This window comes from Neofelis nebulosa, chromosome 5 (assembly GCF_028018385.1).
Source record: "Neofelis nebulosa isolate mNeoNeb1 chromosome 5, mNeoNeb1.pri, whole genome shotgun sequence".
Taxonomy (NCBI): Eukaryota; Metazoa; Chordata; class Mammalia; order Carnivora; family Felidae; genus Neofelis; species Neofelis nebulosa.
Genome location: NC_080786.1, coordinates 87,274,516 through 87,290,446, shown reverse-complemented (window position 1 = coordinate 87,290,446; position 15,931 = coordinate 87,274,516). Strand labels below are relative to the sequence as shown.

Here is a 15,931-nt window from a genome sequence, read left to right as displayed (position 1 = left end):
TGTACAATTATTAACAGTTTTATAGCAGTATCTTCTCTACAGAATTCCATTTTAAAAGAAAAGTCCATAGATTTTCTGGTTCAAAATGGCACATAAGTACATATACTTAACTCCTGTTCTAGAATCTGTTAAAATAACAGTGAAAGCAGTTTTAAAAGTAATCCTACAACATCAAAGAGATTAGCGGAAGGGTCCATGAGTAAAAAAGAAACTTTAATAAATTTCTACAAAATGAGAGGCCGATATAAAAGAGGTGACTTATATAGCAGAATGAAGAAAAATGCAACCCTTGGAAGTGCGAGACCTGCCCCATATACCTGAAAGGCAGCTCAGGCAGGCTCAAAACCACAACGCATAATAGAGACCAGAATGAATGAGTGTAGGACAGGAAATTCAAAGTTTATAATCTGTTAAATCAGAATACTTGGTTGGTAGGCATTTCTTCCTAGATATTAAGTGTACATATCACAAACAAAAGTTATTTTTTAAAGAAACTAAATTGTCTGGACAGAGCCAGTGCAGCTAATATGAGAGGTGATGACCCAGAGCAAAGCCCTCTAAAATTTGGCACTCAGGGACAGCAAAGCATAATGGCCAGGTTTAACCTCAAACATTATCTGCCAGTCACCAATGCCAATGTATGCACAAGGAGTTTTATTCTAGGGCCTCATTTTTAAATATGAAAGCAAAACCAAGAATCATCAGACATTTCAAACAAATCTACAGGACTACAGAAACACTAAGATGCAAAGAAGGAAAAAATAATCTTGAGTTGAATCCAGAAAAAGAGAACACAACTGCTTATTTACAGGGGCAGCTGTTACTCAACTCCAGCTGACTACTGCCACCAGGAAACTTAGGTCTGTCTTTGTTATATTTTCTGATTTTTTCAAGACAATCCAGAAATCTATATGTTAGTGTAAAATCTCTAAATTTTAAATGTTGGCACTGAATGGGTAACAGAAAGCATGTCTGTAGCCTTTACATGGCTTGCAGGCGAGTTGTTTGCAAATTCTGCAACAGAGGAACTAAAAACAGTAATGCAACTCCATTACCAGTAGCAAAGAAGTATACTAAATTCTTATTTTAGCTGCTGACGAGGATTCATCTGAGACAATACAGTGGGAAATACAGGAGAGAGAAGTGTAAGGCTCCTGAAAAATTGGTAGGGGTTATAAACAAAGCGCAAGAAGCCAGGAGGGACAGCACTTTAATTACAGCATTTCTAATAAAGGAGGACACGGTATGTGTAGAGAGGTAGTGTAATATCAGATGTGACAGCTTAGGTGGTGGGCACACTGTTTCTGTAAAGGGCAAGATAATAAATATTTTATGCTTTGTGGGCAATGCAGCCTTTGTTGCAGTAATTCAACTCTTGCCACTGTAAGCGCAAAAGGAATCATTGACATAGATGAGTACAGTGCCTCTGTTCTAAAAACACTTCATTTACAAAAAGAGATGTGGGCCAAATTTGGCCTGTGGATGACAAAGTCCTCAGAAATTGTGTGTGTGTGTGTGTGTGTGTGTGTGTGTGTGCGCGCGCGCACATAAGCGCACATGTGCAGTGGTGTGGTGAACATTAAACAGTTGTAGGCAACTGGAAAACTGTTTCCTTTTATCATTAAAGGAGTTCACTTAATAAAGAATAAAAATAGCCAGAATATTATGAAAATTAAAAGACAACCCATAGAATGGAGAAAAATATTTGCAAATCATAGATCTGATAAGGCATTAATATCGAGAATATACAAAGAACTCCAACAACTGAACAACACAAAACAAGCTCAGTTAAAAACATGGGCAAAGGACTTCAATAGATTTTTTTTTTCCAAAAAATATGCAAATGGCCAACAAGCACATTAAAAGATGCTCAATATCACTAGTCATTAGGGAAATGCAAATCAAAACCACAAAGAGATACCACTTCATACCCAGTAGGGTGGCTATTATAAAACAAAATAGTAAGTGTTGACAAGCAGATGGGGAAACTGAAATCCTGGTGCACTGCTGGTGGAAATGTAAAATGGTACAGCCCCTATGGAAAACAATATGGTGGTTGCTCAAAAGAATTAAACAGAATTACCATAGGACCCAGGAATTCCTTTCTGGGTACACAGTCAAAAGAGTTGAAAGCAGGAACTCAGATACCTGTACACCAATGTTCACGGCAGCATTATTCACAACAGCCAAAAGTGGAAGTCATCCAAGCATTTATCAACAGATAAATGGATAAATAAAATGTGGTAAATACATACAGTGGAATATGATTGTCATAAAATGGAAGCCAATTCTGATACATGCTATAACAAGGATGAACCATGAAGATACTATGCTAAGTGAAATAAGTCAGACACAATAGGACAAACACCCACTATAATGTTACTTACACAAGATACCTGGAGTACTCAAATCTGACATAAGTAGAATGGTGGATGCCAGGGGTTAGAGGAAGGGGGAATTGGGGAATTATTGTTTAATGGGTACAGTTTCAATTGGAGAAGATGAAAAAGTTCTAGAGATGGATGGTGGTGATGGTTGCACACCAATGTGACTGTACTCAATGCTGCTGAACTGTATGCTTAAAAATAATTAAAACGGTAAATTTTCTGTTATCTGTATTTTAACACAAAAAAAAAACAACAACCCAATAACAAGAAGAAGCAAAACTTCTGTTAAAAAGAAAACCACGGAATGATGACTTGTTTCCTTCCACTTAGAGAGTCGCATGCTCTTTGTGGTCATTTTGTAGAATAAAGACCATCTTGGATAATCACCCATTGTTAATCTTGTGTGGCAACACCGGATTTTTACTTAAAGATTTAAAATGGCTTTTCAGGGAGCACCTGGATGGCTCAGTCGGTAGAGTGTGCAACTCGACTTTGGCTCAGGTCATAATCCCAGGGTGGTGGGATCAAGACCCATGTGGGGCTCTGCGCTGAGTGTGGAGCCTGCTTGAGATTCTCTTTCTCTCTCCCTCTTGCCCCTCTTCCCTGCTTGTGTGCTCTCTCTCTCCTCTAAAATAAAATAATAAATAAATAATAAATAAATAAATAATAGTAAAATGGCTTTAGAATAAACACGAAAAAAGAAAAGAAAAAAGAAAAACACAGAGGAGCCATAATGGGGCCACTAAAGGCCCCACATCAGTAAATCAAGATTTAATATCTAACCTAACTTCAACTTCAACCCCCTCAAACATAACCTTTAACTACCCAAACTGTAATTTCCTGTAAGCAGTATCCTGAGAGAGCCCTTCCTTCTTAGGAGGACAACTTTGCCTAAACACTGCAGTCCTTGCTAATAAATTATGGTGTTCTTTAAAATTTTTTTAATGTTTATTTTTTATTGAGAGAGAGAGTGCACATGCGTGAGAACGCGCAGGGGAGGGGCAGAGAGAGAGAGGGAGAACAGAATCTGAAGCAGGCTCCAGGCTCTGAGCTGTCAGCATAGAGCCCAGCACCCCTGGTTTTTTTGTTTGTTTGTTTAATGCCTCTTCTCTGCCTTTCCTTTCCTGTAGCTCAGTGGAGCTCTCCACTGTTGGTTAGATGAGATGCTTCCTGATTCATGAATCATTTAATAAAGTCAATTAGATCTTCAAATTTACTTGGTTTAATTTTTTTAAATGCTTCTGTATGATGACAAACATCACAAAATTAAAAACAAACCACAAACTGGGAGAAGTTATTTGCAAATACATAAATCAATAGAGATTTAATGTCCAGAATATAACAAGAACTTTTACAGATTAAGAAAAACACACTACATTAATGGGCAAAGAAACATACAATTTACAAAAGATGCTTAACTACAGTAAGCAGAGAGAACTGTAATTTAAAAAACAAAACAAAACAGAGGCTAGAATATCCAAACATGAAAAATAATTATAAAGTTGGAGAATTATCACTACGTGACTTCAAGACTTTCTATATAGCCACAGTAATCAACAGTGTGAGATTCTTTTTCTTATTAAGTCTTTTCTAAAACTTTTTTAATGTTTATTTATTTTTGAGAGAGAGAAAGCAAGAGGGAGAGAGATAGAGAGGGAGAGGGGCAGAGAGAGAGGGAGACACAGGATCCGAAGCAGGCTCTGCGCTGACAGCAGAGTCCAATCCAGGGCTTGAACTCACAAATCGTGAGATCATGACCTGGTGCTGAAGTTGGACCCTTAACCGACTGAGCACCCAGGTGCCCCTCAACAGTGTAATTTTAACATTAAAATCAACAAATCAACCAAACAGGCTTGTAAGAAAAGTCTTTTCAACAAAGGTACAGGAGGAAGTGAAATCCACACAGGAAAAAATATAAAGCTTTTATTTATTTATTTATTTATTTATTTATTTATTTATTTATTTATTTATTTATTTTTGAGAGACAAACAGAGCAGGAGCGGTGGAGGGGCAGAGAGAGGGAGATACAGAATCCAAAGCAGGCTCTAGGCTCTGAGCTGTCAGCACAGAGTCCTATGTGGGGTTTGAAGCCACGAACTGTGAGATCACGACCTGAGCCAAAGCTGGACACTTAACCAACTGAGCCACCCAGGTGTCCCTAAAACTATAAAGCTTTTAGAAAAAACATAGAAATATTTTTATATTACTACAGAAGATAAAGTTTTTCAGAACACAGAAAGTAATAATCATAAAAGGAAAAGTTTATTAACTAGACATCATGAAAATTAAAAATTTTAGCTCAACAGGGCACCTAGCTGGTTGATTCAGTGGAGTATGCAACTCTTGATCTCAAAGCTGTGAGTGGAGCCCCACATTAGGTGTAGAGTTTACCTTAAAAACTAAATAAATAAAATCTTTAAAAAATTTTTTTCAGCTCATCAAGAAGACACCATTAAGAAAATGAATAAGCAAGACACAGCCTGTAAGAAAATATTCACAAAACAACTTGCAAAGTACCGGTATCCAAAATATATAAAGAACTCTTACAACTTAATAATACAAAGATAAACCTGAGGCAAAAAATTCAGACAGACACTTAATAATGGAAGATATATAGGGGCGCCTGGGTGGCGCAGTCGGTTAAGCGTCCGACTTCAGCCAGGTCATGATCTCGCGGTCCGTGAGTTTGAGCCCCGCGTCAGGCTCTGGGCTGATGGCTTGGAGCCTGGAGCCTGTTTCCGATTCTGTGTCTCCCTCTCTCTGCACCTCCCCTGTTCATGCTCTGTCTCTCTCTGTCCCAAAAATAAATAAAAAACGTTGAAAAAAAAAAAAAAAAATGGAAGATATATAAATCATCAATAAACAATGAAGATTCAACATCATTAGTCACCAGGAAAATGCTAATTAAAACTACAATGAGATACGACTACAAATCTATCAGTACGGTTAGATAGGTAACACCAAATATTGATGAGCATGTTGTAAATGAACTAAACGTATCACCTCCTAAATTCTATGTTGAAACTTTAATCCAACTGGATAGTATTTGGAGGTAGAAACTTTGGGAAGTAATTAGGTCAGAAGGGTAGACCCCTCCTGACTGGGATTAGTGCCCTTACAGGAGGCTAATAAGCTTAGCTAGCTTTCCACCAGGTAAAGCCATAACCAGGAAGAGGGCTCCCACAAAGAACTAACTCAGACAGTAACTTGATCTTAGACTTCCTAGCTTCCAGAACTGTAAAAAAATAGATTTCTGTTTAAGCCACCTCGTCTATATACTTCGTTATAGCAGCCCAAACTAAGACAGATGTGCAGAAACCAGAATTTGCAAACATTGTTGCTGGTATTAGACAATAATACAACCATTCTGGAAAATGATAGTTTTTTATATAACTAAGCATATACCTACTCTAAGCAATTCTACTCGTATTTACCCAAGAAAAAATGAAAACATATGACCACACAAAAAAAAAAAAACCCAACTATTATAAGAATCTTCACAGCAACTTTTTTTTTTAAATTTTAAAAAATATTTATTCATTTTTGGAAGACAGAGAGAGACACAGCACAAGCAGGGGTGGGCGGAGAGAGAGGCAGACACAGAATCCAAAGCAGGTTCTAGGCTCCAAGCTATCAGCACAGAGCCTGACATGGGGCTCCAACTCATGAACCGCAAGATCATGACCTGAGCCGATGTCGGACGTTCAACTGACTGAGCCAAGCAGGCGCCCCTTGTTTTTTCTTTTTAATTTTTTTTTAATAACAGCAACTTTATTCATAAGAGCCAAAACCTGGAAATAGCTGGGACACCATAAACTGGAGAGCCACCAACAAAGTATAATACAGTCAAATGGTAGAATGATATTTAAAAATAAAAAGAAATTGGGGTGCCTGGGTGGCTCAGTTGGTTAAACGTCTGACTTTAGCTCAGGTTGTGATCTCATAGCTCGTGAGTTCGAGCCCCACATCAGGCTCTGTGCTGGCAGCTCAGAGCCTGGAGCCTGCTTTGGATTCTGTGTCTCCCTCTCTCTTTGCCCCAGTCCCACTCACACACTGTCTCTGTCTCTCTCAAAAATAAGCAAACATTAAAAAAATTTTTTTTTTAAATAAAAAGAAATAAATTACTAGTACCCACAACAAAGATGAATCTCAAACATTGTTATACTAAGTAAAAGAATCTTACACTAAAGAATATACATGGCATGATTACTACTGTGGGTTGAATTGTATCCCCCAAAAAGGTACATTGAAATTCTAATCCCTGTACTCAGAATGGGACCTTATTGGGAAATACTTGTAAACATAATTGAGTTCATACTGGAGTAGGGTGGGCCCTTAATAAAGGAGAGGGACACAGAGAAGAGACAGCAATGTGAAGACAGACACAGCAGGAGAATGCCATATGGCTATGGAGGCAGAGATTGGAGTTGTGCAGCAGTAAGCCAAGGAATACCATGGACTGTCAACAACACCCAGAAACTAAAAGAAAGGCATGTAACAGATTCCCCTCTAGAGCCTTCAAGAGAACACGTTCCTGTTGACATCTTGATTTTGGGCCTTTTAGCCTCCAGAACTGTGGGAAAATAAATTTCTGTTAAGCCACCCAGTTTGTGGTACTTTGTTATGTCAACTCTTGTACATTAACAGAATTCCATTTATATGAAGTTCTGGAAAAGGCAAAACTCATCTATGGTGGGGAAAAATAAAAACACTGGTTGACTTGAGGGTAGGGGAAAGATTAACTGGAAAGGACATGACAGTACTTTCAAGGGTAATGGTAATATTCTGTATTTTTATAAGAGTTCATGTTACAAAAGGTTATACCTATGTGAACACTCAATGAAGGCACGATTAAGATTTGCACATTACGAGGGCACCTGGGTGGCTCAGTCGGTTAAGGATCCCACTCTTGGTTTCAGCTCAGGTCATGATCTCACGGTTCATGAGTTTGAGCCCTACATCAGGCTCTGTGCTGACAGTGCAGAGCCTGCTTGGGATTCTCTCTTTCCCTCTCTCTCTGCCTCTCCCCTGCTCTCTCTCTCTCAAAATAAATAAATGAACTTTAAAAAAAAAAAAAAAAGACTTGCATATTATATGTAAATTAATATTAAAAGAAAAGTTATAAGCTAACATTGATCTTCAAAATATGTATGCTTACATATTTAAGAGAAAGTGAACTAAATGAAAAAAATAAAAAAGACTGACATGAATAGATGAAAGAGCTGTGACACAGTAAAATATTCTCATATCTGGTTACGGGTACATGAAAGTTCACTATAAAATGCTTTCAACTTTTCTATATGTTTAAAATCTTTCATAATAAAATGCTGAAAATAGTAAGTATACTACCAAAATTTCTTTGAGAAAAAATAAAAGGAAGAAAGACCAAATGTTGGCAAGAATGTGGTGCAACTACAACTCTCATACACTACTGGCAGGAGTATAAATTGGTAAAAGCCACTTTGGAAAACTGGCAATATCTCCTAAGGCTTACCCTACATGTAACACCCACCAAGGGGTAGTCTTAGGCTTTACTAAACATTCAGACTCCAAAAATGACCACAGGACCACATTTGGCATCAATCTAACAACATGAGAGCAAGGAAGCCAGATATCCTTTCTCCACAGCAGCAAACATTTCTTATGGCAACAATACGGGCACAGGCTCCCCACAAGGAACATGCTCAGTTACAATAATGGTCACTATGCTAGAGGAGCACAAAGCACAATATCCCAATCAGTATTTATAATTCCCTCCAACAGGGAAGCAATTTGTCAATTGGGGATAATTTTTCTCAGTAAGCAACGTTGCCTAGTAAACATTAACATTCTTATCCTCAGGTTTAGGGGAAACAAAACTAGAAATTTAATCAAAGGATGGATTCTCATCTAGCACGGAAAGGATTTATTTTCACTCATACTCTGTGGCTCCCGAATTCCATTCTTTTGCACTCTCCCAAAAATAAATATTAAAAAAATATGTAAGTATAAAAATATTCATGGTAGCACTATTCATAACAGCCTAAAATGCCTAATGTCAATGGACATAAAATTTTTCATTGCTTTTACTATTTAGTATCTACACAACATAGTACCATACAGCAAAGAAAATAAAGAAACCCCAATCACATGGACCAATATCACCAATATAATGGTGAGCTAAAGATACAAGATTCCTTTTTGTAAAAAAAATTTTTTTAACATTTATTTATTTTTGAGAGACAGAGAGAGCATGAGCGGGGGACACAGAATTCAAAGCAGGCTCCCGGCTCTGAGCTGTTGGCACAGAGCCCGATGCAGGGCTGTAACTCATGAACACGAGATCATGACCTGAGCCAAAGTCGGATGCTTAACTGACTGAGCCACCCAGGCACCCCACAAGATACCATTTTTTAAAAGGTTCAGAAATAGGTAAAAGCAATCTACGGTGTTACACATCACAATAGTATTTACAGCAATGGTGAGCGAACAGAGACTGCAAGGGGGCCACAAGGAGGACTTAGGAGTTTTGGGAAAGTTCTAGGTCTTGACCGGAATGCTGGTTACATATACATTTTCACTTTGAAAATTCACTGAACTGCAAATTTATGATTTATATACTTTTGTATATACGTTACATTTCAAAAAAATTTACATGAAAAACAAAGAAGGATCAGCTTCCAGAACAGTAAAGTGAGGAGATCTGCAGACCTGTTTTTCAATCGGAGAAAGGTATAAATCACTGGTCATATAAAATGCCTTGAAATTGCCCTACGAGCATACAGCAAAGAAATACTTCCAAAATTTTTACTATATCTCAGTAAGAAAAGTGAGAATCTGTGGCACTTGAGCCATATAAGAGGGAGGCTGTGCCAAGGCAGGGCTCCCAGTCTCCCCAGCTCCTGGTGAAGAGCCACAGCAACCCTCCAGAAGGAACAAACTGCCAGCATTTATCCTTTCCAGCTCACTGTTGCAGAGACTGAATTCCAGGTGAGTGGACCTGAGGGACTGTGGGCTACCTTCCTCTATCCACTTCCCACTCACAGAAGGGAAACATGACCCCAGGCACGGCAGGCAGAGAATACTAGGGCCCCATCACCCTCATCACAACTCACTCATAGGGCAAAGGTTCTAGGGCAGGCAAGCCAAGACTGGAGGCTACTATGTCTGCCTACTAGCCTATTCACAAAGAGAGAAGTAAGCCATCGTCTCTGCTTCCTGCTCTAGAGCAGTGACTCAGATTTTTGCCCAGGGAAAGAGGCAGGCCGTAAGAACCAAGAGCTCCAAAGATCTCCCTCAAAGAAAATGACTTTATATAGAAGAGAATGTGGAGAATTTCAAGCATAAGGGCATTCTTGAAAATCAAGTCAGTTTTAGTGGTAAAGCACTTAAGGCTGATGGAGTGCTGCCAACAAAATGGCAGAATAGGCAGTTCCAAGCTCTCATCCCTCCACAAAAACATTAAAAAACAAGCAGAAACTATCAGCGCCAATATTGTCAGAACTCTGGAAAACAATCAAAGGTTAACAGCAGCCAAGAAAATGATGAACCAAGAAAAAGGCAACTTCAAAATAGTAGGAAAGTTTTGTGGCAGTTTTACTCTCTCCCCACCTCCTCCTCAGTACAGTGGCAGTCTTGAAGAAGGAAACCCACATTCCCAGAATGGGACACTGGTCCCTGGTTCTGGAGGGGGTGCAGCAGACCCAAGGCAAGACACATGTTTGGAAGACATGTGGAGTCTTCTCAAGACTCCAAACTTTCACCTTGGGCTGATCCCTAGGCTCAGTGTAGTAAGCCTGGCTAAGTGCTGAAGGACCATCTTGGCACTGAGCCCATGTTCCAAGACAAAAAGGCACTTTTTTGTTTCATTTCTTTTTGTTGTTGTTGTTTAGCTCCTGAAATTCAAGGAAATCTGTCAAAACACTAACTGAGCACAAGTTAAGGCACAGAGACTTAGGTGACCACACACAAGGAGGTATAGTCCTTGCAAAAATAGTTTGGGAAAATTAGCAAACCAATGAACTGTTACAGCTTTCAACAATAAAAAAAAAAAAAAAGGTAAACTCTGGGGAAAGGGAAGAATCTGACTTTCAGGGTCACCATACTGTAATATTCAAATGTCCAATTTTCTAAAACAAATAAACAAACAAAAAACGCAAGGCATACAAGGAAACAAGAAAGAGTATGGACGATTCATAGGAACAAAATAAATTAACAGAAACCATTCTTGGGGAAGTCCAGACATCAGACTTACTAGTTAAAAACTTTAAAACAGCCATCTTATCAACAAATGGCACTAGGAATGCTGGGTATCCACATGTAAAAAAAAATGAAATTAAACCCTTACCCTGTATCATATAAAAAAAATTAACTCAAAGCAAATTGAAGACCTAAAACTATAAAGTTCCTAGAAGAAAACAGGGAAAAAGCTCCATGATATTGAAACTTAGCAATGATTTGTTGGATATGACACCAAACCACAAACAACAAAAGCAAAAATAGACAAATAGGACTATATCAAACTACATAATCAAAGTGAAATGGCAACCTATGGAATGGGAGAAAATATTTGCAAATCATACCTGATAAGGAGTTAACATCCAGAATAAATAAAGAACACCATCAACTCAACAACAAAAAATAAATAAACCAATTAAAAATAAACAAAGGACTAGAATAAACATCTCTCCACAGAAGATATACAAATGGCCAATAAACACATGAAAAGATGTTCAACATCATCAGTCATTAGGGAAATGAAAATCAAAACCACAATGAGATAGCATCTCATACTCATTAGGATGGCTTTATCTTAAAAACAAACAAACAAACAAACAAACAGAAAGTTAAGAGTAATGAAGTGTTGACAAGAAGGTGGAAAAACGAGGGGAGGGATTAAAAAAAAAAAAAGAATGTGGAAAAACGAAAGAGTCCTTGCATACTGCTGGTGGGAATGTAAAACAGTGCAGTTGCTATGGAAAAGAGTATGGCAGTTCCTCAAAAAAATCCATATAGTTAGCATATGACCCAGCAATTCCTTTCTGGGTACATACTCAAAGGAGTTGAAAGCAAGAACTTAAAAAATATTTGTATCCAATGTTCACAGCAGCATTACTCCCAACAGCCAAAAGGTAGAAGTAACCCAAGTGTCCACTGATGAATAAACAAAATGTGGTAAATACATTCAATGGAATATTATTTAGCCATAGAAAGGACTGAAATTCTAACACATGCTACAACATGGATGAACCTTGAAGACATTTAAGTGAAATAAACCAGATACAAAAGGACAAATACTTACTATGATATCTAAAATGGTCAAATTCAGAGACAGAAAGTAGAATTATGGTTAAAAGGACTGGAAGGAGAAGGAACTGGGGAGTTATTGTTTAATGGGTATGGAGTTTCAGTTTGGGAAGATGAAACTGGTCTGGAGATGGATGGTGGTGATGGTTGTAAACCAGTGTGACCGTACTTAACGGCACTGAAGTGTACACTTAAGAACAACAGGAATCGGGAGCACTTGGGTGGCTCAGCTGGTTGGGTGTCTGACTTTGGCTCAGGTCATGATCTCACAGTTGGTGAGTTTGAGCCCCACATCAGGCTTACTGCTGTCAGCCTGTCAGCGCAGAGCCCACTTCAGATCCTGTTCCCCTCTCTCGGCCCCTCCTCTGTTTGTGTTCCCTCAAAAATAAATCTTAAAAAAAAAAAAAAAAAGTGGGAATTGTAAATTTTGTTATGCATACTTTACCACAATTAGAAAGACACAGATACTAAGATACCACTTCACACCTACTAGGATGGCTATTTAAAAAAACCAAAAAACCAGAAAATAAGTGTTGGTGAGGATGTGGAGAAATTGGAACCATTATACATTGCAGGTGGGAATGCAAAATGGCACAGCACCAGGGAAAAGTTTAGCAGTTCGTCAAAAAGCTAAACCTAGAATTACTACATGATCCAGCACTTCCACTCCTAGGTACGTACACAAAAGAACTAGAAAGATATTCAAATACTTATACATGAATATTCATATCAGCACTACTTCAAATAGACAAAAAGTGAAAACAACTCAAATGTCCATCAGTGGATGAAGGGATAAACAAAATATAATCCATAAAATGAAAAATTATCCAGATCTAAAAAGGAATGAAATACTGATATATGTCACAACTGTGAATAACCTTGGAAACATTTAACTGAAAGAAGCCAGACACAACAGATCATATATTGTATAATGCATTTATATGAAATATCTAGAACAAGCAAATTCATAGAGACAGAGTAAATACAAACTGGGGGTGGAGGGGTGGGGAAGGAGAAGAATGTAGGGTTTTTGCTTAATGGTTAAAGAATCTGGGTGATGACAATGTTTATAGCAGCACTATCAACAACAGCCAAAGTATGGAAAGAGCCCAAACGTCCACTGATGGATGAATGGATAAAGAAGATGTGGTATATATACACAGTGGAGTATTACTCAGCAATCAAAAAGAATGAAATCTTGTCATTTGCAACTATGTGGATGGAACTAGAGGGTATTATACTAAGTGAAACTAGACAGTCAGAGAAAGACAAATATCATATGACTTCACTCATATGAGGAATTTAAGATACAAAACAGATGAACATAAGGGAAGGGAAACAAAAATAATATAAAAACAGGGAGTGGGACAAAACAGAAGAGACTCATAAATATGGAGAACAAACTGAGGGTTACTGGAGGGGTTGTGGGAGGGGGGATGGGCTAAACGGGTAAGGGGCATTAAGGAATCTAGTCCTGAAATCATTGTTGCACTAGATGCTAACTCGAATGTAAATTAAACAATAAATAAATTAAAAGAAAAAAGAATCTGGGTGATGAAAAACTGGAAACATAGTGGTGATGGTTATACACTGTGAAGACAATTTATGCCATTGACCTGTAACTTAAAATGGTTAAAATGGCAAATTTTATGCTATATATATTTTACCACAACTTTGAAAAAACTGATAATAAAATACCAAAACCACTTCACTGTACACTTTCTTTTTAAGTGTTTATTGTCTGGGTTTTTTTGTTTTTTGTTTCATAATCTCTACACCCAACAAGGGGCTCGAACTCATGACCTCAAGAGTTGAGAGTCACAGCCGCAATCTCTATACCCAACAAGGGGCTTGAACTCACGACCTCGAGAGTTGCACCCTCTTCCCACTGAGCCAGTCAGATGCCCCAGAACTGTACAATGTAAATGTATCAATTCTATGTGAATATCTCAATAAAGCTGTTTTAATAAAGTGTAACTACTGTTGAAAACATCATTAAAATGGCAAATTTGTTATACATATTTACCACAATAAAGGTTAACTCCCCCCAAACAAGTCAAGTACACCAGAGCACAGGCACCTTATTCAAAGCCTAGACAAGAAACTGCATGGCTTATTGATCACCTAAGTGTGCTGGAGTCAAATGTTCAGCTTGGGGCACACAGCTGCTGAGTCTACAGGGTGGAGAGCTTTAAATAAAAATGACTGATCTAGATGGAACTGGTCACTGAAAGCTATTTGATTAGGTTGCATGCTTAAGAGAGGAATTAAATACATGGAGCTGTACAGTCAAGCAGGCTAAAGAAAATACATGAAAGTAAAAGAATCAGTACTACAGCAATCCAGTACCTTCTATACTTCTCATGTTGCTGTACTGACTACTGCTGATCTGTGGATATTTATGTAACTTTCACATGACTGAAGGCTCTATGTGGGCCATTCTTGTGGGTTTGTTTGTTTCTTTGTTTTCATTTTTAACACCAATTGAACGCAGCCTGAGCATTATTACAATGAACACAATCTTGCTATCGACTTCAATCAACATTTTGGGGCCCATGAAACCCAAACCGGGGAGAAAAAAATTAGACCAATATTAGTCGGTTTCTTTTTAATCCTTTTCTCAAATGGATTAGCGGTAATTCACTTAAAGAATTTTGATGTTTCACACAACAAACACGCTGGGTTTTACTCACCGATCTCCTCTGATTCCTGCCCAGAGACTCTAAGCTTGCATTCCTTTGGATAGTGTTTTTGGATTATCTCCCACAGTTCCATGTTGACAAGAGAATTTCTTCGGGTGTGATACCGGGTCCACGAAGAGACCCGGCGGCGACAGAAAGGACAGCATAAACTTGCCTTTTCGACAGTCGATTGGAAGCAGGGATTACAGAGCGTGTGGTTACAAGGCAGTGTTATGGGCTCAATTAGGATTTCCACACAGATGCGGCACTGACATTCCGACAAGGAAGGGATGGCGTTTTGAGTCACAGCCATTTTAATATGCTAACAAGGCATATTCAGCATCAGTACCTGAAAGAGAAAGAGTCTCATTTCCGTCCCAACTACGGAGAAAGAGAATTAACAGTTTTGTGTTTAAATATTTTGCCCAGCTGCGTATCATCACACAGCGTCCCGAAATAAAAAGGCACCCTGTGATCCAGGTAAACAGTACTACCCTGGAAGGCGGCGTATTTGTCCATGTTTCAGACAAACGTCGGGTAAGGAAAGGAACGTTTTCGTCGGGAGACCTAGACATTAACCCAACCTTTGTGAGGGCTGACTGTGGGCTCCAGCTCTCCCGCGCGGCGGGAGGTACGCGCCCACTTGCCCTCCTCCCTCTTACCAGCTGAGGATGCTCCCTTAGCTCAGCACAGCCAAACCCGAGACCGCCCAGGCGCGAAGGTACGGGGCCTCAACTCCGAGGAACGCCGTTTCCGCCCAGACGCCGGGCTGCGCGGGAGTAGGACTTCCGTTTTACCGTTGCTGTGGGGGTAACTCGCGAGACCCCACGTTCCAGCTTTCGCGCACCGGGAGCGGTTTCCCAGCGCTCTGAACCCACACTCCCCTTTCCTCGGTCAGCCCAAAAGCCTAATCTTTGCAGTCGTGCTGTAGCAACCCGACGAGGGCTGGTGACGTCACAACTGCTCACCCAAACGGGCCCTCCCACCCAGAGAACAGCCCTAGAGCGGACACATCTGACGTTCGGCTGGGTGGGACTTCCGGGTCCTGTGCGCGCCTCCCGCCCAGTTCCGCTCCCTTCGGCCCCGCAGAGGGTCCGCCCCTTGCGTTGCAGTCCCTTTCGCTCCAGCAGGAGTGACGACCTACCATCCCCTTCAGCTATGTGCGCCCGGAGGCTGCGGAAACCGGGAGGGTCGCGAGGTTGGTCTCTGGCAGAAAAAGGGAAACCTCAAGACAAATGAAAGACCCAACAGTAATTTTAAAAATTCTTCCCTCTTCTTTTTAAAATTTTCTCAGACTACTTGTCTGTTTCTACCTTGTACCAAGCCTCTTAGGTCGCTTTCTAGAGTTTTGAGGAAGGCATCTCGGAGGTTGATCTCCTAGAAAGATTGTGGTCAGAGAATCCGCAGATTTGCTCCAATTTAACACGCACTGACACTTCCTTCTCTAACCCACCCCTTCTTCAGTCTGAGGCCCAGAGATAGGTTGTTTTAAGATTGCCTTCCCTTCTAAGTATTGTCCAAAACCGACTTCTGTGCTCTGGGGCCGAATTATGTTTGTATATGATTACTTTGCCTAGG

General features: G+C 39.5%; 1 protein-coding gene across 1 annotated transcript in view; it reads right to left on the bottom strand.

Annotated features, from left to right (window-relative positions):
• Window positions 1-15,278, bottom strand: part of RNF168 (ring finger protein 168) — a 41,450-nt gene extending 26,172 nt beyond the window's left edge. Inside the window, exons 1-2 of the mRNA XM_058730977.1 lie at window positions 15,016-15,278; window positions 14,366-14,702 (exon numbers count right to left, since the gene is read on the bottom strand). Coding sequence (XP_058586960.1) covers window positions 14,366-14,666 — 301 coding nt within the window. The 5' untranslated portion in view covers window positions 14,667-14,702; window positions 15,016-15,278. The remainder of the gene's footprint in view (window positions 1-14,365; window positions 14,703-15,015) is intronic.
• Window positions 15,279-15,931: the final 653 nt, after the last annotated feature.